This window comes from Dermochelys coriacea, chromosome 9 (genome assembly GCF_009764565.3).
Source record: "Dermochelys coriacea isolate rDerCor1 chromosome 9, rDerCor1.pri.v4, whole genome shotgun sequence".
Lineage (NCBI taxonomy): Eukaryota > Metazoa > Chordata > Testudines > Dermochelyidae > Dermochelys > Dermochelys coriacea.
In genome coordinates this window covers 57,337,594-57,361,367 of record NC_050076.1, presented here as the reverse complement: position 1 = coordinate 57,361,367, position 23,774 = coordinate 57,337,594, and the positions used below count along the sequence as shown (strand labels likewise).

At 48.3% G+C, this 23,774-nt stretch overlaps 1 protein-coding gene across 1 annotated transcript; it reads left to right on the top strand.

Annotated features, from left to right (window-relative positions):
- Positions 1-4,788: 4,788 nt before the first annotated feature.
- Positions 4,789-23,029, top strand: LOC119860910 (allantoinase, mitochondrial-like). Its single transcript, XM_038415108.1, is given in 15 exon segments — positions 4,789-4,822; positions 6,908-7,065; positions 12,311-12,462; positions 13,853-13,964; positions 14,896-15,037; positions 15,564-15,568; positions 16,701-16,746; positions 17,124-17,217; positions 17,541-17,718; positions 18,288-18,310; positions 18,312-18,459; positions 20,586-20,737; positions 21,772-21,943; positions 22,357-22,387; positions 22,863-23,029. Coding segments are annotated over 15 exon segments (1,614 nt in total).
- Positions 23,030-23,774: the final 745 nt, after the last annotated feature.

The following is a 23,774-nucleotide window of genomic DNA, read 5'->3' as shown; positions in this document are numbered from 1 at the left end:
TTACAATTTACAACTTACACTGAGCCAATTGTTTGCCACCTCTGCCTCCTACAAACAGATATTAACCCTCTCTAGCCCAATTAACCTGGAATGCTCACAAAATATCTATGGCTCTCTATCAGAGCTATCACTTTAACATTTGTCTGTCAGCAGTGTCTGGAGTTCTGAAGGGATGTGTTCTTAATGGATGGGTCCGTGACAATAAATTATAAACAGAAGCACAATATAGAAAAATCCAGCACGTTTCTCCTTTAAGAGCACTGGTTCCAGCCCCTTTGCCTAGCGCAGCAACACCACAGTGGGAAATGGTGCATTTGCACAGGGAAATGGGGGCACCTGCACTCCATGGCACAGGGGAATTGGGCTCCACAGGAGCTGTCTCTGGGGTAGCCCAGCAGGAGAGATGGACAGACAATAGGTTCAATGGATAGGTTCACATGTAGATGCGCTGCACAATCCCCGCCCCCACTGAGAAAGGGTGCCAGAGCTTGTACTGCAGCCCAGGGATCACACTAGCAGAGCAGTGGCTAAACTGATGTTCTGTGCCCTGGTGGGGGGGGGGGATTCCATCTCCCTTGTTGGCATGAAAATCCTCAGCTAAAGGCTGCACTTCACACAAGGGTTCAGGATTTAAACTGTCAAACAAACTCAGCTAGCAGTGTGGTCAGTGAATAGAGCATTACAGTGGGACTTGGGAGACCTGAGTTCTGTGGGAAGGTGAGCTGGGATAAGTCATGGCCCTTGCCCGTGCCTCCGTTTCCCCATCAGTACAATGGGGATAATGAGGCTGACCTCCTTTTAAAGCACTTGTGAGATCTACTGATGAAAAGAGCTATGTATTATTAACTCTTACTCCTGTCTAGTATCCTATACACTAATGGTATATGAAATGACATGGAGACTTTCTTTTAAGAGGGATGAGGAACATTTTTAATGTCTCCATATTTTAAGGTTAAAAACTGTAGCACAGATCAAAGGGAGGCACCAGCTGGGGATGGCGATGGTGCTTTTGGGGGGAGTGTGGGAGGAGAGGTTTGGTTGGCTGGTTTGTTAATTGGATTCTGGCCCATCAAGGGAAAGTACAGAGCTACAAAATCATTTGTATTTTTGAGAAATGCAAGAGCACAGCTCCTCAGCTGGTGCAGATCTACATAGCTCAGTTGATTTCCATGGAGCTGCGCCTGCTTTTATGATATACATTCTGACTTCTTATTACTGGCCAGCAGGATGCAACAGCTGACTGGAAAATCAGGGTTTTACTCCCCACACCCAACCTGTCATGGGTGGCCTTAGCCAAGGTATTTTGCCCTTGTCTGGTGTATTTATATTGCAAGCACTTTGGGGCTGGCCCTACGTGGATGTACAGCACCTACTACAATGGGGCCTTGATCTTGTTGGGGCCCGTTTCTGCCACTGTACTAATTACTGTGAGAAAGGATAAGCAGGTCAGCTTCAGTATAGCTTTCCTGGATATTTTAAATGCTCACTTTGACTTGTTAGGCATGGGTATTGCTTGTGTTAGACTGTCTCTTCCTACAGTTGGGGAAATTATTTGCCTATCTAGGGGGACAGAATAAAGCCTAGATTGGAGGTTTATTAATAATTCCTATATTTCCAAATCTAGACTAACGTGTCATTAGGGCTGAATGTACCTTTGACATTATGGTTGCTGTTAGGGGGCTTATTCCTTCACCCACTTACTTCCCTGGTCCTTCTTGCATGAACAGAGAGCAACAATACCCAAAGTCCAAAGGTGCAAACAATTTGATGTTTATTGGGGTGAACTTCCAGGAAGCATGATTCCAGTTTCCTTCCTTAGTGTCCCCCTTCCCAGCTCTGACACCACAGAGCCTTACCTGTGTCCCTGTTCCCATTCCTGCCATTAACTAAACATGATTCCAATTTCCCCACCCCCATTCCTGGTTCCCATTCCCAGCCCCCACTTTCTGATTGACTGTAGACTATATAGTAAAACTTAAGTTCTGCTTAGCTATACCTTAACCAATCATTTTACTGAAATTTAACTAACCAATCCTAACATATTGTAACATGATTATTTAATCAATTATATCCCACCACCTTAATTAGTTTACACCCAGCAAAATTTATTATACGACAGGAACAATCACAGAAGCAGACAGAAATTATACAGACAAACAATAGCAAAGTGGGAACTATAATGACAAAACAATACAGAAGTGAGGATTTCACATCCCAGCTATTGATAAGTGAGTTCTTGCCAGACAGGATGCTATCAAACTAAGTTTCCTTTTACATCTTCTAGGCACTTCCCTTTCTCTGGAGGCGATAGGCATTATCAGGACAGGACTGTATTCCTAACAGCCCAATAGCATCTTATTTCAATGTGACTAGTTTGGAATGTGAGGATGTGACCGGTCGCTTCCCAGCTTATGGCTGCCTCTGCTGCTTAGCCAAAAGCCTTAGCCTAAGCACAGGGCCTCAGATTGTCACAGTAAGAGAAGGCCCTTACACCGGCAGACAGTGATTTTGATTCTTTCTTTTATACCTCTAGAACTAGCTAAGTGATAAGAATACACCTAAACTCTTAGAGTATAAGCCTTTACAGACAGGTCTGAATATCTATATACTAACACACCCCTTTTCATTATTTCCATAGGGCTTGTGGGGACCACCTTAGTTGCCGGTACCATTTCCAGGTACCATGGTAGCTATTACACAGGTGCTGGCCTCCTAGTTGTGCATTTTGCATTCCCATACACATCTCCCCCCCGCCCCTCCCCCCCCCGGTCAGCCTTTTGAAGCCATTCCCCACCTATGTCATGAGGTTTTTTGTTCATTAAAACACAACAATGCTAGCAACAAGACAAACACCACATACAAACAACACAAAACATAGATCCATGGTATTCTGAGTTATTCTTCCGCTGGCGCCAGCTTGCTTGTAGAGTGTCTGAAAAACAAAAGAAACAATTTCCACCCCCCTGGTGGGGACAGATTATTGCTTAATAATAATACCATTTTCTTTTACAAATTTCCTTGCTAATTGCAGGAAAAACAGAAGAATTACCTCCAGGCTGTCCTTATTTTGTTCTATAGTTAGGCTAGTGAATTACCCCACTCACTGGTCATTTATGAAATTCATGAGGTGGTGTACCTCAGTTTCCCCTCTTGTAAAACTGACCAGGTTTGCAATAGTTTCTCTGCTGTACCAAGCTTTAAGTTTATTCTCAGGTAATAGCTGAGACACAGCTTCAGATTTTAGCACTGCACCCCCCCCCTTAAGGTTAACCTGTCCTCCTTATTTTCAGGCTTGACTTGTTTTTTCACCTCCCTTTCCTGGAGGGCCATAATCTGAGTCTTCTAGTAACTTGTTTGCTGACCAGATGTATTCATTATTTGCAGGTCCTTTGTGCCCATCAGCTAGGTAATTTGCATTTACACAGAGGCTTCTAGCTTGCTTTTGGATCCAAAGCTATTAGCTGCTCAGAGACTGTCTTAAAAGGGAAACATTCCACTTCCACTAGAGTTCCGATTACTTTCCACTTTCATCTCCTGCTCCAAAACACAGAGCTCTGAAAAAGAAAGCACAATCTATTGTGGCTCCTTTTGGAGCCCTAATAGGATTTTAATGAAGTACCATGTTTTATTTGCATTTCTTTTACCCCTTCTCCAATATACACTGCACACATCCTGGGAAAATGCACATTCCTTCCATATAGTTTAACCTCCATAACATTATATTAGTCATATTAATTTTACACAAGATGTAACTGCCACCCCCATGCCCACAGAGTTTTCATGCACACCCACCAAAGCGACAGTCCGATCCCCCAGAGCCACCCTAAGGCTCATTGTTCCCATCAGTTGCTTAATAGTATAAGAAGAGAGTACAGCGTTTATGCAGTATTGGTTTCCTTGCTGTGCAAAAAAAAAAATAATTAGAAACAAAGCAAAGGCACTTGGTGGTGCAGGTACTAGATAATTGGATGTAGTGCCTGGAGTGCATTTACACCATGTAATGTTTTTGTCTACTTGCTTTGCCATATCCCAGAGGCAGCATTGCACCTAAGGAATTATCCAATCAGAGAGACTAAAGGAAGTAAACAAACATCATCAGTGACACGCACAGCTTCTAAAATGATAGTTAATAATCAGCATTTCTCCAAGATCTAACTGCCTACAGAGTCAGTCAAATATATTGTAGTAGCACATAGGAACCTCAGCCATAGCCCAGAGTCCCGTGTGCAAGGTGTTGGACAAACACAGAACAGTCCCTGCCCCAGAGCGCAGACAATCTAAGCAAGAACTTGATCTCAGAACGTTCATTCACATAATCCTCTGTAGCCATCTCCAAAGAATGTACAATGAAAGACATGGATAAGCAGCAAGGCTGAAGCATTCCTGGAGGTGCTCCTCCCACAACGTGCCCAAGGCTTACTGGCTGGGCTGGGAGGAAGCTGGCACTTGTCCCTTGTTTAACTGTCATCAGTTCAGTGGCTTGCCACAGCACTAAAGTTATGCTAAGAAATGAAACAAAATAAATGAGTTCAAAGGTCAAAGCCATGGAAGTACTTGGCCTGCACTGGGTAAAAGTGGCTGTCTGCTTGCAAAGCTCAGAGCTCATCAAACATTAACTATCCCATCCCTGCTGAGGGAGTGAGGAAAATCCCCACTGGGGTCATTTGGAAAGTTTCCCCTGCTCTGGAGCTTCACTGACAGAGGAGCCATTCGCAAGTGTAAGACAGGGAAGTGGAATCAACACTGAGGAGGTGCCAGGTAGAAAGGCAGAGCATGTGCCAGCTTAGGATGTCTACAAAACATGGGGAAGCCTCCCAAACAAGCGTGGTAGATACGCTGGAGGGGAGGGATAGGATACAGAAGGACCTAGACAAATTGGAAGATTGGGCCAAAAGAAATCTAATGAGGTTCAATAAGGATAAGTGCAGGGTCCTGCACTTAGGATGGAAGAATCCAATGCACCGCTACAGACTAGGGACCGAATGGCTCGGCAGCAGTTCTGCGGAAAAGGACCTAGGGGTGACAGTGGACGAGAAGCTGGATATGAGTCAGCAGTGTGCCCTTGTTGCCAAGAAGGCCAATGGCATTTTGGGATGTATAAGTAGGGGCATAGCGAGCAGATCGAGGGACGTGATCGTTCCCCTCTATTCGACACTGGTGAGGCCTCATCTGGAGTACTGTGTCCAGTTTTGGGCCCCACACTACAAGAAGGATGTGGATAAATTGGAAAGAGTACAGCGAAGGGCAACAAAAATGATTAGGGGTCTAGAGCACATGACTTATGAGGAGAGGCTGAGGGAGCTGGGATTGTTTAGTCTGCAGAAGAGAAGAATGAGGGGGGATTTGATAGCTGCTTTCAACTACCTGAAAGGGGGTTTCAAAGAGGATGGCTCTAGACTGTTCTCAATGGTAGCAGATGACAGAACGAGGAGTAATGGTCTCAAGTTGCAATGGGGGAGGTTTAGATTGGATATTAGGAAAAACTTTTTCACTAAGAGGGTGGTGAAACACTGGAATGCGTTACCTAGGGAGGTGGTAGAATCTCCTTCCTTAGAGGTTTTTAAGGTCAGGCTTGACAAAGCCCTGGCTAGGATGATTTAACTGGGACTTGGTCCTGCTTTGAGCAGGGGGTTGGACTAGATGACCTTCTGGGGTCCCTTCCAACCCTGATATTCTATGATTCTATGATTCTATGAAACAGGTGAGTAAGGAACAGATCCAACCTCCACGTGAAATAACGCTTAGGACTAGCTGGCAGAAATCCTCGTCCAGTAGGGCTCTGTTCACAGGATTAAAAGCAGCAATTCCACAGAGTTAAACTGCCAGTGAACGTTCTGGTCAGGGAGCTGGGCCTCATCAATCCCTCGAACATTAGCCAACCCCCGCTGGTCTCTCGTGGTTCCCTGTCCTTGCTCCTGAGCTGGAATGGTAGCCAGTCTTAGCTCCTCAAGATGCCAACCACACCCACTGAGCACTAGGAGGAGAGATCTGTATGTCATAGGCTGCTTGAGCTGTTGTCTTGGGTTTCGCATGCACTTAGCAAGTGGATGAGGATGAGAACCCCCAGCAGCAGTGCAATGGGATGGAAAGGCTTCAAATACTGTTTCCTGAGGGCTGGAGGAGGTGATCTCCATTGAATAAGGGCCTGAACTGACACACACAGACACACACCTGCATACGCACATACCCATAAGAAGAAAAACACTTCACAAGGAAAGCGAGGGGAAAATCTGCAACTGTAAAGGGGTGGGGTCAAATTCTGCTACTATTAAAATCAATAGCAAAACTCCCACTGACTTCACTGGAGCAAGACCAAGCTGTAGATGTAGGAAGGAATTAACAAGCACCACTTAAATGTTTGGATGCTGGATGTTTGGGGCCATGATGGAGGTACAGGTGCGCAGAGAGCAGAACTTTAGAGAGGAAGGGTGCTTGGGCTTCAGTTCAGAGTCTGTCTGGCTTATTAGGTGACCTTTGGCAAGTCACTCCTCTCTATAGCTTCCCATCCATACAATAGCAATAATGCGCCTCCCTCCCCCGCCGTCCCCCGCTCCCTGGTCTATGGAGATGGTAAGTTGTGGGGACAGGGACAGTCTCTGACTCTGTATATGTTTCAGGCCTAGCTCCATGAGATCTCCAGCTCATGTTGGACCTCTGGGCTCTGACCTGACAATAAAGACTATAAACAGGCAGAGGAGGGAATCGAATTGTGTTTTATCAAGATGTCCCCACAAAATGGCTTACTTTGGGAGCAGCCCCTTCTCTCCAGCCTGCCCACGACAACAATATTCCACTGTCAATTTACTTCTCTTAAACACCAAAGAGTCCAACTGCTTGGTCTTCTCCTTAACTACACTATGTCCTTGGATTCTAAGTGTGCTCCCCTTCTCTTACTCATCCTACTAAGGGGCGGCCAGAGTGGAGGTGGGCTCAGAGATCACGGCTGTGAGAAGTAACAGGGTGGTGCTGGATAATACCATCTGCCTGGCTGAAATCATCATCTGCAACGGCAAGATAGCCGACATTCTGCCCAAGAGGAGCCAGGCTCTTGCCAGCGGAGAGAAGGCAAGTATGGGCCAAAGTGCTAGATGAACTGGTATTGAGGAAACAACCCTGGGGGAAGGCTGTGCTGGGTTTGCATGACCAGCTATACCAATAATAATAATAATAATACCTAGCTCAGGGGTGACCAGCCTGTGGCTCTGGAGCCACATGTGGCTCTTCAGAAGTTAATATGCATCTCCTTGTATAGGCACCCACTCCGGGGCTGGAGCTACAGTCACCAACTTTCCAATGTGCCGGGGAGGTGTTCACTGCTCAACCCCTGGCTCTGCCACAGGCCCTGCCCCCACTCCACCTCTTCCTGCCCCCTCCCCTGAGCCTGCCATGCCCTCGTTCCTCCCCCACCCCGAGCCTCTTGCATGCCATGAAACAGCTGATCAGGAGGTGCGGGGAGGGATGGGGAGGCATTGATCGGCAGGGCTGCTAGTGGGTAGGAGGCGCTGGAAGCGGGGCAGGGGAAACTGATGGGGGGCTGCTGACATATTACTGTGGCTCTTTGGCAATGTACATTGGTAAATTCTGGCTCCTTCTCAGGTTCAGTTTGGCCACCCCTGACCTAGCTCTTACCCAACGCTTGCCTGGGGTACTTTCCAGCTAATTGCATGTGCTCCAGACCTTAGTATGGGGCCATTGTCCTTTTTGCCAAGTTGCTATAGGCTGGGGCACATAACTCTACATCTCTCCCTGTGTTTGTGCTGTGGGATTGGGCTGCCGGCAGGCCTCACTGAAACCCATAGTCCAGGGATATCTAGAGGGGACTCTTTTGCCGAGAGTCGGAGCTCAACGATGGGAGGTCAGAAAGGAGCCCACAGTGTGAAACATTTTGCCACCTCCTATTACTTAGATGGGGCCTGCTTCTCCACTCCCGTTCACCAGCTTTCTGCCATTGAGACTCCATTGACTTCAGGTGGAGAGTGGAGAATTAGATCCTCTGGCTACAATGTCAAAGTGGGAGGATGAGGAAAGCAAACAGCTCATGCCATTAATGTGGGCTCTGCCCCATCTAATAGCAGTGCTCTTGGGGTTGCATTTCCAGCCAGCAGCCCAGTGACTCTTCCCCAAGGACCTGCTGCTGATGGAGCAGAGACGGTAATTCTGAACTTCTTTTCCTGTTCCCAGTCTGTGTGCAAGCAGCTTATGATTTGCTCAGCCTGGTTAGTTATTCTCACCAGGTCCCTTGCACTGCAGAGAGTTTGCAGGCTTATCTTTGACTTCATATTAGAAATATGAGCTGTTTTGATTGGACATGAAGGTCACATGGTATGTTTGGCTCCTGACTGATGGAGTAACTTATAGAGTTAGGTGTCCAGCATGAATTCTTGCATTTTTCAAGTTGAAGATTTGCCTTCTTCAAATAATGGCCCATTGCCCTGTGTGCTCCCTCCAGCAAACTAGCACCCTGGGGATGCTTCTTGAAAGCAAATCCCGGAAGGCTGTCAGCACAGCCAATGCCAAGTTTTTATTCAAGTAGAAAATGTGACTCACGTGGCTCTACTGTTGACAGTCAGCTTTTTAAACAAGGGATGGACCCCTCCCATCCCTCTGCCTTGTCACAGTACTCCTGACCACTTGATAAGTTATTAAACTACCTCTTGGCTCACGAGAGGAGCAGTGAGGGACCCACAGCTGCAGCAGCAGGTTGTTACAAAGAATGAGGCATGTTGGCAGAAGTTTGCAAGGCATCTCCTTTCATCAAGCCTAGCTTCAGAAGGGGATCCCATGGTCTACTGCTGACTGCTCAAAGCTAGCAATGGTTTAGCAGGGCTAATCCAGGCCAGACAGCTGGAAGGGGAGGACAGCTGGCTCTGGCCAGTCTCATATTCATCAGCTCTAGAATTCAAGGACCAGAGGCAGCTTTGCTGATTTGCAGCAGTTAATAATCTGGTCCCAAATCTACATGTATCAAAGATTAGAGAGACGTTAGAAGGAACAGCTATTAGGGACAGAGTAGTTGCATTTAAAAATCAATACAAAAAATGAAATCTTGAGGCAGATCCTCAGGTGAATCCGCAGACTCCAAAGACTTCAAACAGATTTACACCGTAAGGGTCTAACCCAGTGGATTATACTGGTGGAAGTGAGATCAGGGCCCCTGGAACTTGGCACAAATAATGTAGTGGCAGCCCCTTAAGTACCCATCCCTAACTGTAGGCAAGATGCTGTGCCATTTTATTAGTTCCACATAGATGGCTAGCCTGTGACCTCCGTGACCTGAGAGTAACTCCACTCATTTGAATGGAACTACTCCAGAGTTCAACTGGCATCACTGAGAGTAATCAAGCTGTTCTTTCTTCACCTCAGTGCTGACCCTTACTGTAGTGAGCCAGGGCTTTCAGAGACCAGAGTAGCTGGCCAGGACACATTTCCTTTAAAGTTCCCACTCTAGTTGTGCTCCGTTATCACAATTTCAGGTATATGTAGTGGGGGAAAACAGATGCTTACCAGTGTCTGGATAAGGAGAGGGAAGCCAGAAAACTTCACTGCTTTGGGCTTGATCCCCAGATGGTGTAAGTTAGTGTAGCACTGTTTAAGTCAATGGGCTATGCCAGTTTACACCAGTGGAGGATCTGGCCCAGAGATTGGCCTGAATCAGAATCATGGGTCTGAAAGAGACACAAAAATCATACCCACACACAGCTATGGAGAAGTTCACAGCATGGGCAAGCCAGCTGGGCCCAGCTCATGAAAATCACCTCTATTCTGTCAGGTAAGTGCTACAGCGTGCAGAGGTGAAATCCTCCTCAGAGGGGACAGGGTCCTTCTCCCCCCAGATTTGCTGCTTGGCTTGTACTGAGCATGCTTAGTCACACTGCTGAAGCTGCCTGCCCTCAATCTGCCCCCCACTATGGGCAGGCACAGGTTGCCTCTGGTCCTCCTTAACAGTGTATTTAACACTGTTAACAAACAGGCTGAAGCCAAGCCTCCCATTCTGTAGGTGCAATTTGAACCTACAATGTTGCATTTCTTAGATGAACTGAAGGTGCACATCAGAGCACTTGCACCTCTAAATTAGAGGTGCAAACTTGGCCAGTGCAAATTTTACGCACAATAGGAAGAACACCCTTTTGCAAGTTTAGCCCTTGGTATCAGGGACATGAACATGTGAAGTCAGCCATCAAATCTGTTTGGCATATTTTTAATACCTGATTGAAAGATCTTAGCAGGATCTAGTGCACAGGAGCAAACTGGAGAGATGAAAAGAATAGCAAAGTAAATAATTTGTTAACTGGGACCCTCAGACTGGCATGTCTGAGATTAGGGAGCTGTTTTGACAGCCTGTAGGAATTGTACCCGGGTGCAGATGAACTTTAGAACATTTGCTACCTCACTGGCCTATTATATCCGTCAGAGATATTCATGGAAATCATTGGGAAATTCACATCTTCCCATTGCTCTGGAAGTCACTTCCTGATGGTGACAGCTTGCATGAGAGCCCTGCATGGGACTATTTTTAAAATCCTGATCCCATCCCGTCCTGTCCCGTCCCACCCTATAATACACTCCCACATAGTTTCTTGCATTTTTATCTCACCCCCACCTGCAAAAGCCTTAGATCCTGCAAAAGAGACAGATTCTCTCATATTACTAAAACAACAATTTTACTACTAAAAGAATAAAAACAAATCTTGCTTAAACCATTATGATACAGAAGAGCCAGGGAGCAGTGCTAGAGGGGAAATATATAAGCCCTAGGCTAATTAAGGCGTGGTTCCCTGTAGACTAGGGAGGGTTGCTACAGGTTAATTGGAGCACCTGTAGTCAATTAAGCCCTGTCAGGAACCTAATAAAACCCCCTGCTTCAGGTGGTTGAGGAGGACGACGATGACGACTACTGGAGCTTGGAGGTGTGTTGTAAGATTTGAAAAACCAGAGAACTGAAGTGAGGGAGACTTCCTTCCCCAATATCTAAGGACTGAAGGCTCCCCACCCAAGGGGGAAGAGGGTTAGAACTCTCAGCTGTTGAGAGGGGCTGGGGCTCAGAGTAAGGAGCAAACCCAGACTCCTTCCCTACTTCCCTCCTCTACCATCTTCCTGGGCCACTATTGGGGACCTCAGTGGCTCCCTATCAAGAAAAGCTCAGGACCCACCATACTAACATTGGCCATCTTGCCCCACCATGTAGAAATATTTTAACTCCTGTTATAATAAACATCAAATCTCTTTCTATCCCTTGCTTACATTTAAGTATTAAAATCTTTATTTTAAAAAAAGAGAGTTGCTTTACATTGCTCAAATTCTATACAGGACAAGGTGATGAGAGAGTTAGTGTTTTCTTGCAAATCCCTACAGACTGGATTTTTTCCCCTCCCAACCACAACAAAGTACATTTTACCTGCTCCCACTATTATGGCAGCGGACCTAGGATCCACGGGATCCCACCCAGTCCCACTGCAGGATTCTAACCTGCATGCAAGAAACTGGGTGTAGCAGGGACATCACCTCTAGAGCACCCCTTCATGGTAAAGGGTGGCCCTTCAGGCACCCCACATTCCCCTCCTGGGTCTCCCCATGACTTTCCATAGTCCAGAGTCTTCAATATAGAAGGTTCCCCTTCTGGAGTCTGATTTATTGCAGCTGTACAGCTTCCAGCAACCCTCTCCTTTCAGACCACTTCTAGCACTGCCTGAAGTGTGTGTGTGTTTGTGCGTGGGGGGGGGGAGCAGTAATCATAATCTGGGGGCAGCTGCTGTGGTAACAGTGCTTAAAATGCACCCTCAGTGACCCAGCTCAGTTTGTATTTGTTTTGCCAGGTCTGCACCACACCCTTGAAGCCCGGCCTCCACACCCAAAACCTTCCCGCGTTGCTAAGGGACTCCACCACCCTCCTGCCAGAGCTACTTCTGGGCTTCTCCTTGCACTCTAGCAGCTCTATCATGGGGGGCAGCAAAGTCTTGCAAGACTTCCAGACAGCTCTGCTGAGGCACCTGCTGCCTGCCAGCTCACAGCACCCGACCAGCAGCCTCCCTTTCTAAATCTCTCTGGGACTCCTGCAGGAGACTTTAGCTCATCCTCTGTTCCATCCAGAAAATCCCTATCTACCCCAAGACCTGATTGGGTCATATGGCTTACCTCATCTCTCCTCCCCCACAGGAGAGTGGCTGGGGCTGAACCCATTTCCCCATAAAGGGCCAGCCACCCTGGGACACTGGGCCTCTTCAGTGCTAATCACAATGTTGATGTGGGCTGAGAGGATTCTAATATGAACTCCCTCCACTGGGATTGTCTGTGAGTTCCTTTCTCCCCGCAGGTGCTGGACGTCGACGATCTGGTAGTGATGCCCGGGATCATAGACCCTCATGTCCACACATGTGAGCCAGGGCACACGGCCTCAGAGGGTTACTCTTCTGCAACCAAGGCTGCTGCTGCAGGAGGCATCACAACCCTGGTGGCTGTGCCACTGTACAATACTGAAGGCAGGGAGGGAGCAGCATTACCGCATGCACCTATGGATTACCTCCTTGTTGCCATACATTGGAAGGGGCCCATACAATGATAGCATGACCTTTGTAAAGGGAAGGATGGAGCGGAGAACAAAGTGGCTCCTCACTGTGCATTGCACTGGGTTTGATGGGTCTTGGAGACCCACCTGTTCTCCATGTGGATAGTTAGGCCCATATCATCTCCCACTGAAATCTATGGGCATCTTTTCATCACCTGCAACGGTAGGTGGATCAGGGTCCCTGCAGAATGGGGCAGACCCTCCGCTGGTATAAAGAATGAACCTAAGCAAATTTACATCAGCTGACTATCTGGCCCCAAGACTTCAGCCCACTCTTTGCAGGTGTTGAATGTGTGCTGTTCTGGTCGCCCTTTCCTCTGCAATGCTTCTGAGTTATTCTGTCTGTGAAGGGTGTGGGGTGACAAAAGAATGGGAGCTCAATGGGTGCATGCTATCTATTAAACTCCTGCCAGGTTAGGGAAAATCCAGCCTTTGCTGGGGGAAAGTTCCTTTGTGGCATGTGCTGCTATGTGAAGCTATTCTCTGCCACCCCATGGAGCTTGGTGCACAGGACAAACCCCCTACAAACTGCAGCTCAGAGTTGCAAGGAAAATAAAAGAAAAGGAGTACTTGTGGCACCTTAGAGACTAACAAATTTATTTGAGCATAGGCTTTCATGAGCTACAGCTCACTTCATCGGATGCATTCAGGGAAACTGCATCCAAATTTGCCTGTTCCCAGAAAGCATTGCCACTGGGCCCAGCTTCTGAATGACAAATATGGTCCAATAGTGCTCTCTGCTGGCCAAACCTAGTACCCTCAGGATTTCACACTCTGGAGAAGTTTATTCTGAGAGGAGGGGCAAAAATCCTCATTCTGATGTCCATCCCAAGGTTGAACTAGGGGAAGTAGGGATCCAGGCATGGAGGGTCCCGATAGCAGAAGGAGACCATCTACAGGAGATGAGAACATAAAGGGGCTTGCCACTGGCAGGGGACTAGGAAGTATAATCCATTTGTAGGGGCTGAGGGCTTTGGAGGTAGTGTCTGGTGGGGACGAGTGTTCTAGGGGAGCACCAAAGTGTTGGTAGCTCTGGTTCCCACTTTGTCTTAATCATCCTCTGTCTACTCCCATCCCACTATATTACACACTTTTGCTCCCAGCACCACACCGGAAAATGAGATCTGCCTATGATCCTCTATGGGAGCTAGCTGGGCCCCTGTCTACCCATCTCTCCTCATCCTGCATTCCTCGTGCACTCTTTCCCTATATCTCTGTAGCATTCTCTCTTCCAGTCAAGGAAGGGGTTTGGGCCTAGCTAAGCTGCTCTCTCTCTCTGGCCTCCACGAGCTGTCTTCCCCCAGCCACAGCTCTGGCAAACTTTGACGACAAGCTGCAGTCTGCTGAAGGGCAGTGCCATGTGGATGTAGCCTTCTGGGGTGGAATCGTCCCTGGAAATCAGGTCAATGGATGTTATTCAGCAAATGCAACAGCATGAAGTACCAGCTGGAATAGGGGCAAGGGCAGATACCCAGGTCTCACCTCCTCTCTGGGGAGTTTCAGTGCAGGGAGTCAACGTGCTTAGTGTTTCTGGAAACCTGGCTGCAAGTCACTAAAAAATGCTGCACAGTCAATGCAAACTGCAAAATAAAGCAGATGAAATTGATCAGTCCAACAAAGTCTTGGTGAATGATTCAGTCAATAATGCTGAACATGCCTCCCACTCAGCTGATCTGTATAACCACACATTGGGGAAGGGACACAGAACAATGTCCCAGGGATGCTGCTAACAAATCTGCATCCACTGGCAAGGCTCCCATTGACTTCAATGCAGCCAAGGTTTGGCCCTGGCTCCTGTGAGGCTGATGAGAGAATCCCAGTCCCTGCTGTTGTTGTAAGAAAAGGTGTCTGGGCTGGGTCAGCTTGCAGATGTTAGGAGGTTTGTATTGGTCCAATCTATTAGCAATGGGGCAGCAAATATCATAATAACCATAGAATCCCATTGTCTTAGCATGGGGTCAGAGATTAGTGGGCATTGGCTGAGCAAAGTTGTTGGGTAACCACTAGCACAAATACAGCTTTGATCTATTGAAATGAAGGGTTTGTTTACTGAGGGGCATCTTGACCTTCAAAGTCTATTGGAATTTGACCTTCTGTGGAGGTAAATGTTGAAGAAACTGATGGCCTTATCCATTGTGGAGCAGAGCTGACCCATATGCATGCTGAGTTATTGGCTAGGACGATGCCTCGTGGGGGATATGGACAGTAGTTTAGGTGCTCGTCCTTTGGCAGATTTTGCTTAAATGTGGCTCTTATAGCTGGAGTCATCCGGAAGGGCTGGCTGAACCAGGTGTCTGATAATCTGAGTGCATCACTTCTGTTGCCTGCTTTAGAATGAGCCGCTGTCCATGCTGCAGACTGGATTCCCAGGCTTTAAGTGCTCCCTGATTGCAAGTGGAGTGGAGGAATTCCCCCATGTCAGCCTCCAAGATCTGCACATGGCAATGAATGAACTGCAAGGCACAGACTATGCCCGTTGCCAACTCTGTCCACATATCTATTCAGGGGATACCATCATAGGGCCTAATCACATCAGCCACACTATCAGAGGCTCGTTCACCTGCGCATCTACCAATGTGATATATGCCATCATGTGCCAGCAATGCCCCTCTGCCATGTACATTGGCCAAACTGGACAGTCTCTACGTAAAAGAATGAATGGACACAAATCAGACGTCAAGAATTATAACATTCAAAAAGCAGTTGGAGAACACTTCAATCTCTCTGGTCACTCGATCACAGACCTAAGAGTGGCTATACTTCAACAAAAAAGCTTCAAAAACAGACTCCAACGAGAGACTGCTGAATTGGAATTAATTTGCAAACTGGATACAATTAACTTAGGCTTGAATAGAGACTGGGAATGGATGAGTCATTACACAAAGTAAAACTATTTCCCCATGGTATTTCTCCCCCCCACCCCGCCCCTCACTGTTCCTCTGATATTCTTAGGTTTCAGAGTAGCAGCCGTGTTAGTCTGTATTCGCAAAAAGAAAAGGAGTACTGGTGGCACCTTAGAGACTAATAACTGCTGGAATTAGCCTACCTGCTTGTCACCATGGAAGGTTTTCCTCCTTTCCCCCCCCTGCTGTTGGTGATGGCTTATCTTAAGTGATCACTCTCCTTACAATGTGTATGATAAACCCATTGTTTCATGTTCTCTGTGTGTGTGTATATAAATCTCTCCTCTGTTTTTTCCACCAAATGCATCCGATGAAGTGAGCTGTAGCTCACGAAAGCTTATGCTCTAATAAATTTGTTAGTCTCTAAGGTGCCACAAGTACTCCTTTTCTTTATGTCCTCTTGGTAAGTGTCACTGCTTATGCTCAGAGTCCTTGGTCCCTTGAAGTTCAGGTCCCTTGTTTCTCTTTTCAGATTCAAGACCCAGTGCTACTGTAACCCACACACTTCCTGGACCTGGTGTTCTGTCCCATCGAGTGGCACCGAGACCACTTAGAGAGAAAGTAATGAGTTTGCTCTACAGCCTTGGCTAAGAGCCATATGCCTTTTAGCTCATGCAGTAGAGGCTCATGCATTTAGCTCCAGGGGTCCCAGGTTGGATCCCGCCTGCCAATGACTGGGGTCTGTCGGTGTTACGCTACCAAATCAGAACAGAAGCATCTCCCACACACTTGGCATAGGAGTAACTGACTGCACAAAGGGCAGGGAAGGGGAGGGCCCACACGGTTCACTGGGCAGTGTTCCTGCCCTGGAGACTAAAAGCAGATACTGGTTTCCAGATTCCAACCTCAAATATTACCTTCAAAGATGACCATCCCGTTGACAAGCCTCTCCCCTGGTGTGTGATGCCAGAGCACATGGCGACCCAGGGGACAAGTATCCTAGAAAAGCCATCAATAGATTAGACAGAGCCAACCTTTCCTGGCACCCCACAAAGGGAGGAAGTTGCCATCATTTGTGTCTTCTCAACCCCCCAGGACATGTGGTTTCCGAGGGTTTTCAATTCCCAGAGACAGCAGGGTTCCTCTAATGTATGGCTCAGAGTGTGACCCACCAGGCCCCTCTGTTTCCTTCCACAAATGGGAAAGGAGGGTAATGGGAGGAGTAGCCTTGGAAGGGACTTAGCTCCCCAACCTGTCAGGATTAACCCTTCCCTCCATTTGGATTCGCTTTCCAGTTCCACGCAGAGCAAGAGCTGGGCCAGTGGAAGCTGGCACTAGAGGGTACATGGTGACAACTCTGGGATGGAAACATACAGCAAGCACATCTCTCTATGTACGCAGCCTGCAGGAGGCATATAGGCCTGACTCTCACTTCCATTCAGGCCCCTTTATGCTGCCAGGGCAGGGCGCACACAGACTCCCCACAACACCGATGAATGTTGCAAGCAAGAGCCTACTGACAGGGGAGTCACAGAATAAAACTCCCCTAGCTGTAACCCTTGCTAGGCAGTTAGCTACTCTGTACACTTCTGGGGTCAGGTCCTCCGCTGGTGTAAATAGCCCACGAATCCAGGAGCACATCACTATGTCCCTTAGGCATAAACCTTCTGCACCTCAGGATGCAAACCTGACTATTTCCTTCTCTGGCATCTGTGCAGATCCCACAGAGTACAGGGCACTCCTGGACTCCCGCTGCGATGCAATGGAAGTGGAGGCCGTCCAGACCATTGCTGATCTCTGCCTCCAGTACAAGTAAGGAACCATTCTCCTTGGGGTTGGGAAGCAGGGAGGAGACACGAGTGCTTTAACGGAAGTGACCTTTGACCTCCAGAAAGTCATTCTCGGTAGCTCCCCCTCCCACCATCTGGCTCTCTGCTTTCATTGCACAAAAGGGTGTATGGCCCCTGTCCGTGCCAAGACAGCTGTGGCAATGTAAACCGGGGGCAACCTGTCACTGGGCAGAAAGGCTCACACACACCCAGCCTTCCTCTACAGCAGGGAAGCCAGTGACCAACCTCCCCCACCCATCTCATAGGTGCGGTGATTTGGCATAAGTGTGTGTCCTTACCTCTCAGGCACCCCCTCCAGCCCAGATGCAGCATTGCCTGGGATGTTGCCTCTCATACCCCTCTGGTTGCCACTTTCTGTGCTGTGGGGACCACGCCCAGCCGTACTCTAACCCAGACTGCCATGCTGGGTCTCTGGTGGCTCGGCCCTCTGGCCAAGTCACGTGCTGGTTCAGTCCCCTTCCAGGTACCAAAAGGCCCAACTAATAGTCCTCCTGCCCTTCTCAGGTGCCACTAAAGGCCTCTGCTTCTTGGCCTCTTCTCCTGGCCCTGCAGAGCTTCTCCTGCAGGGTTCCCCTGCCTCCTTTCCCCAGGGATCTCCCTGCTGCAGAGCTTCTCTTCTATCTCACATGCCTCTTGGGCGTCTCCTCTATTCTTTCAGCCTCACACACCCTAGCTTGGGGCTCCCCTCTGTACCTTGTGTGGCTCGCATGCTGGCTTCTGCAGGCTTTTCCCAGAGGGGACCCTCCTCCTTAGCTCTGGTGCTTCACCACTACAGCTGGGATCAGTCTCTCTTTAAGCCCCAGGAGACCCAGCTGGGGGTCACTAATTATCACTTGTGTTGCCAGCTCATTAGTGAGACTGAGGACAGTGGCTAAGTCATGGGCAAGGCCACTAGCCCTCCCCGTAACCCACAGGCCCCTCTAGTGGTGACACTGCAGCTCTGCTCTCAATCCTCACGAGATGAGGAGTGAAGTCACTGGCCTGAGAGCTGCCCAGCCAGCGGGATAACGGTCTCATGCTCTCTCCTAACAGCCCTGCCACATCCTCCACCTCTCCTCTGCCCATCAACAGAGAAGTTCGCCAGAAAGGGGCGCCACTCACTACAGAGACTGCCCACCACTACCTCACCCTGACGTCTGAACGCATTCCACCCGGGGGCATCTACTACAAGTGCTGTCCTCCTATCAGAGCCAAAACCAATCAGGTAATGAGACCTCGAGGGGCTCCAGAAGGGAATCTCTGCCCAAGAAATCAAATGCCATGAGCATAACCAGGGCTGGGGGAAGGGGGCACCAGCAAAGAAGGGAAACGAGGCCACCATCTAAGAAGATACATTTCAGGAGCACCAAAAGTCAGACTGGGCCAGCTCTTCAATCTCGTGGATCCTATCCTCTTGCCCCTCACTCCCATTCTGCAGAATTCAGGCAACTCTGTCACTCATCTCTCCTCTGCTTCAGTCACCTGGCAGTGAATCCCTGAGTGTGGCCTCGATCAAACATGGTACACTCTTGGGATGGGCCGTCGTGGGACACAGCAAGGCTTGGGAAGGAAATGGCTGCAGTGGCTAAGGCTCTAGGTGACCAAGGCCCAGACAAGGGATTTAGCCATGGAACTGAAAGGAATGTGTGGGGTTTGGACATGTTGCGGAGGGAGAGTGGCAGGGGTTACGGTGGGTCTGAACAGAGATGATTGCTCTCGGGCTGAACAGAGGGTGCCTGGTTAAGGACAGGAAGGTAGGGCTGAGGGTCACCATCACAAAACTTTCCTAGCTGAACCATGTGATTGGTGCTGAAGTTTCATGGGGTGGAGAGGGCCAAGGACAATGACAGAGGGAGGAGGGCAGGTACCGCCAGGGGAGGTACCACAGGATCTGCAGATAAGCAGTAGGAGAAGCAGGAAAGTGCAGGCTCTGCAGCCTCAGAAATGGAGTGTTTCCAGGAAGATGAAGTGCTCCATGGTGCCAAAGGCAGTGTTTCCTAATGGCTAGAACACTGGCTTGGGATTCAGAAGATCTGAGTTCTAGTCCCAGTCAGCCTGGGGGTGACTGGGGGCATGTTGCGTCCCCTCCTTGTGCTTTGGTTTCCCTCTCTGCACGATGGATATAATGATGCCCCCTCCTTTGTCAAGTGCTTGGAGACTAACTGGTGACAAGTGTTGGCTAAGAGGCAGGTGTTATGATTATTATCAGTTAAAAGGACACAAATGAAGAGGCTGTGAGTTCTGCGCTGGTGCCAGCTTGCCTGAGTTTCAAGATATCTCGTGTGTTTTGTAAAGCCCAGCTTGGGAAGTTGCAGGAGAACAGTGGCTGTGGGTCATGTTAGTTCAGTTTCTAGCCCCAAAGATTGTAGAGAAGTTTGAAAATGTGAAGTGAGTGCATCCGACAGGCTCAGAGACCAGGGGCAAGTCAGCAGGTCCCTGAATGGATTGGGGCTTGGCTACACTAGATTTGGCTACAGAAAGGTAGCTGATGGCCTTGGCAAGGGTGGCTGCTGTGGAGTCAAGGCCCCAGGAGAAAGGCAGGGCTGGGCAGTTACCCATCGGGCTAGAGCAAAGTCCAGGTACTATATAAACCAGCATGGGTTGTGGGCATCCAGGACGGGAGACTATTAAAGCTGTGATAATAAAGGCATCTCTTCAGTCAGTGAGGGATGTTTCCTAGCTTCTGTCTCAACACTGCTCAGTTCACAGCAGCCCCCTGGAAGAGGATGGAGCCCATCTCAGCAAGCAAGATGTCCCATCTGCTGATGTCAGGTGGACCCACTTCACTATCTTATGGAAGACGTCAGATGAAGCTTGTCCGGCCAGGAACATTCCAGACCTCCAGGACAGGGCATGAACATAGCATGGTGTTATAAGTGGAAGGGCATGGGGGTGGGAAGAGTACATGTGGCTGGCTGCTCCTACCTGTGGTTCTGGCAGGGCCTGGTGTTCCGTCAGCTAGGGGGAAGCTTCGTTTGGACAGTTGCAATTAATAGCTATGGGATGAGATGTACTGATAAAGCTATAGGGCTGTGTGCTATTCAGCCACTAGCTATCTCATACGCTAGACACGAGTCCATGCAGGGAAATAAAGCTGGAACAGGAGCTGTGTAGAAACCACCATGTTTGTGTTTATATCTAGTAGTTTAATCTAATCAATGTCTTATATAAAATGGACTGTGAGTCCATATATCATGACAGGATGATTCAGGCTAATTTAAGACTTTCTGCATACAATAATGGTCCTGTCAGACTAGCTGGCAGAGCAAATACCCTCTTGTGTACAGGAAACAGTTCTCCACCCATCTCAGCCTGCAGTGAGATTAACCTATCCCTTTCTCTTGCCTCCAGGATCAGCTGTGGAGTGCTCTGCAAGAGGGGCTGATTGATATGGTGGTGTCAGCCCATAACCCCGGCTCACTAGACCTCAAACTCTTGGATGACAGAGACTTTTTCAAGGCCCAGGGAAGCATTGTCTCACTACAGTTTGGTAAGAAGGGTGGGTCAGAGCAGCCTGGCTGTACTGAGTCTGCAAGATATGGTGTACAGCTGGGCTTAAATTCAGCCAGAGTCCTCTGGAGCAGAGCTCTGGTAAATGTTTTCAAAACCACAGGAGCCCTGGTGCCTCCCTTCATGGGGCAGGAGCCCTGCTCCCTAGTGCCTACTCCCCCCCCCCCCCCCGCTAAAGTCCCGAGACCTCCCGCCCTGCAGTGGAATGCCTTGAGTCCTCAATGCGGGAGAGGGATGGTGGTTCTTGGAAACAGACTCTGAGAACTTAAGCCCTGGTGTACAGTCATGGCAACTCAGTGCTCGGTCATCTTCTGAGGGGATGGGGGTTGCTGCAAACTCCAGTTCTGATCCCCTGATGGTTTCATTAACTGTATTCTGCCTTATCTACTGCCCAACCCCTCCAAGTCTCAAGATGACTAGCCCAGTCCTTCTGCATTATTCTATTTGTGTTCTCCAACCAAGTCCGTGTACCCTAGTATCTGAGCACTTTCCAATAGTGCATTAAGCGACAGGCCTAGCATCTGCCACATGTGGTCCTTTCATTCTTCCATGTCCCAGGGGCAATAGTGCATGTGGCTGTTTTGTTGTTTAATGTTCAGTTCTGGGTACTGCATTGTCTGTTTTTATTAGCAAAGGCCAAGCGGAAGGAGTGCATCTTGCACTTGAAGGGGACAGCGCTGAGGGTTGTGGATATGTGTTCCACATAGCCTCTTTTGGCTAAGACATGTGGAGGAAGGCTGCAGTGGCTGTCTAAGCTCTGGCTAGCTTTAGCCACTGTTATCAGCTCCTGTAGTGTAATGAGCAATAAATGCATTCATACTTACAATAAACAAGAGACCCTTGTCCCCACTACTGACGGAGGACCATGTAGGGTGACTCTCAAATGTGGTAGAGACCTCTCCAGCTTCAGTTACTCAGTCTCAGGAGTCATGTGTGACCTTCCATGAGCAGGAGATAGAGCTGACCAGTCAGTAACAGCCTTGATCCTCCTACACATGTCCTGATTGCTGTTGGAACCACATGCAAGACTGCCTCTGTTCTGGACCTCAGCAAAATCCAAGGGATTCTCCCTTCATGATGTGGTGCAACTGATGTGCAAAAATCCTGCCAGCTTGAGCCGACTGGATGATGGCAAGGGGGCGCTGTGCCCTGGGATGGATGCTGACTTGGTGATCTGGGATCCAGACAAGGAATTTGAGGTAATGATGGGAAAGGCGTGAGGCACAGAGTTGGAAATGCCCAACACTGGGTATGTGCAGTATAATAATCAATGGGGAAATAGGATGAGTCTTTGGCTTGAGATGTGCTTGTAATAATCCATGACATAGGCTGAGATATACAATGGTATATATTTAATGAATGGAAGGACAGTCTTGATAGAATAAAGACACTTTAGAATAAAATTTCGCCTAACTTTTGGTTGCCACTTTTGTTCATCTCCTGTGATCTGCTACCCTGAAAAGGAATATGAGCCTCTGTTTATTTCCGTACTTGAAGAGCTCCAGGGTGATACTGATTTAAGAGATTCCCATTCCTAGGAGATGACATGGGGCAGGACAAGTTTGGAGACCTTCTCAATTCAGCAGCCATAAAATTCATCGCTTCTTTTTAGGTGAAGAAAAACATGATTCAACATAAAAACCATGTACAAGAACAGTTCATACTTTCTATATTCAAACAGTACACCCTTTTTCTCCCAACCCTCTCGGGAAAGTAGTGAGACTTTAAACTAACCCCTTTTATTCTTGGTAACTTCCACCCTCACCTATTGTAGAATACTCCTCCTTTGGCTTCTAGTTGTAAGGAAATCTTACATAAGTACAAATGGTGTCTCAGCCCCTGTAGGGATTCTAACTGCCTTCTCTGTTTAGTCATGAAGTTCCTTACACTGCCCAACAATGCACCTGAAAGGACACTGTCTTGTAGCAAGAAGATATTCAACCTCCATGTCGACTGTATCATTGGTTTCCTCTTGCAGAGGAAGACCATAGCAGTGGCCTACAGGAATGAGCATGGGGCTTGGGTGTTAAGTCCATATCTGGCTCGTAAATGGAAACTTGTGGTAAAACGTTCCAGTGAAGAGTTTGCATTGCACTGGTTGGTGTTTTTTTTCCTCCTAACTGACCCCGTACCTTGGCTTCCAGCTTTGTGGAGAAGTTCTTGCAACTATCGTGCATGGCAGGTTGGTTTATCTGAAAGGGAAGTTCTCACCCAAGCTGAAAGGAGTCCTGCTTGTAACTCAGAGAAAGATGTCCACAAGAGTCTCCTCCTCACCCTACTACTGACTAAGAATGAAGGAGAGGGGCCCTATAAAGGTAGCCAGCCAGTCAGGCAGCGGCACAGACAGCTGCAGCGGCACAGGAGCTAGCAAACAGAGCTCTAAACGGGAGTTTGAGTGGGAGTGGGAGTTTGCAAGGGGAGTTTGGATTGTGGTGCTTGTTTGGGGTTTGCTTTTGCTGGGGGGTTGTGGTCTTTTTGGTGTGGCTTGTGTTTCCCAGATTAACAGGATTTAGGTGGGAAGGAGATGACAGATACAGAGGCAGCTGTGGGAGTGACTCCTGCAGTGAAAGACTCCTGCAGTGAAAGACACATTGAGGATGACTGGATGTGGAAGCTGTGGTATGTACATGATCCTGGAGCGGGGAACCGGTAAGAGTTTTTTCTGCATGAAATGCCATCTGATAGAGCTGATGGAGGAAAAGATCCGAGGTTTGGAGATGCAGGTGGAAAGTCTGGTTGAGTTTAGGAAGGGGTTTGAGCAGATGATGGAGCAAAGATATGAGGTATCTGAAGGGAAAAGCTCAGACTCACAGATGGAACCAGGGCTGGGGAATTTTGAGGAGAGACTGGATGAGGAAAGTGGTCAGTGGAAACATGTGACTCAAAGAACCAGGCAGAGAAAAAGACGGGCTAGTGAAGGAGAAATAGAGCTTAGGAACAGGTTTGCAGAGTTGGAAAATGAAGAAGGGGCTCAGCAGGTACTTGTTGAAGGTGGAAGGGTAAGGAAGAAGAGAAGAGACGCTAGTCCTA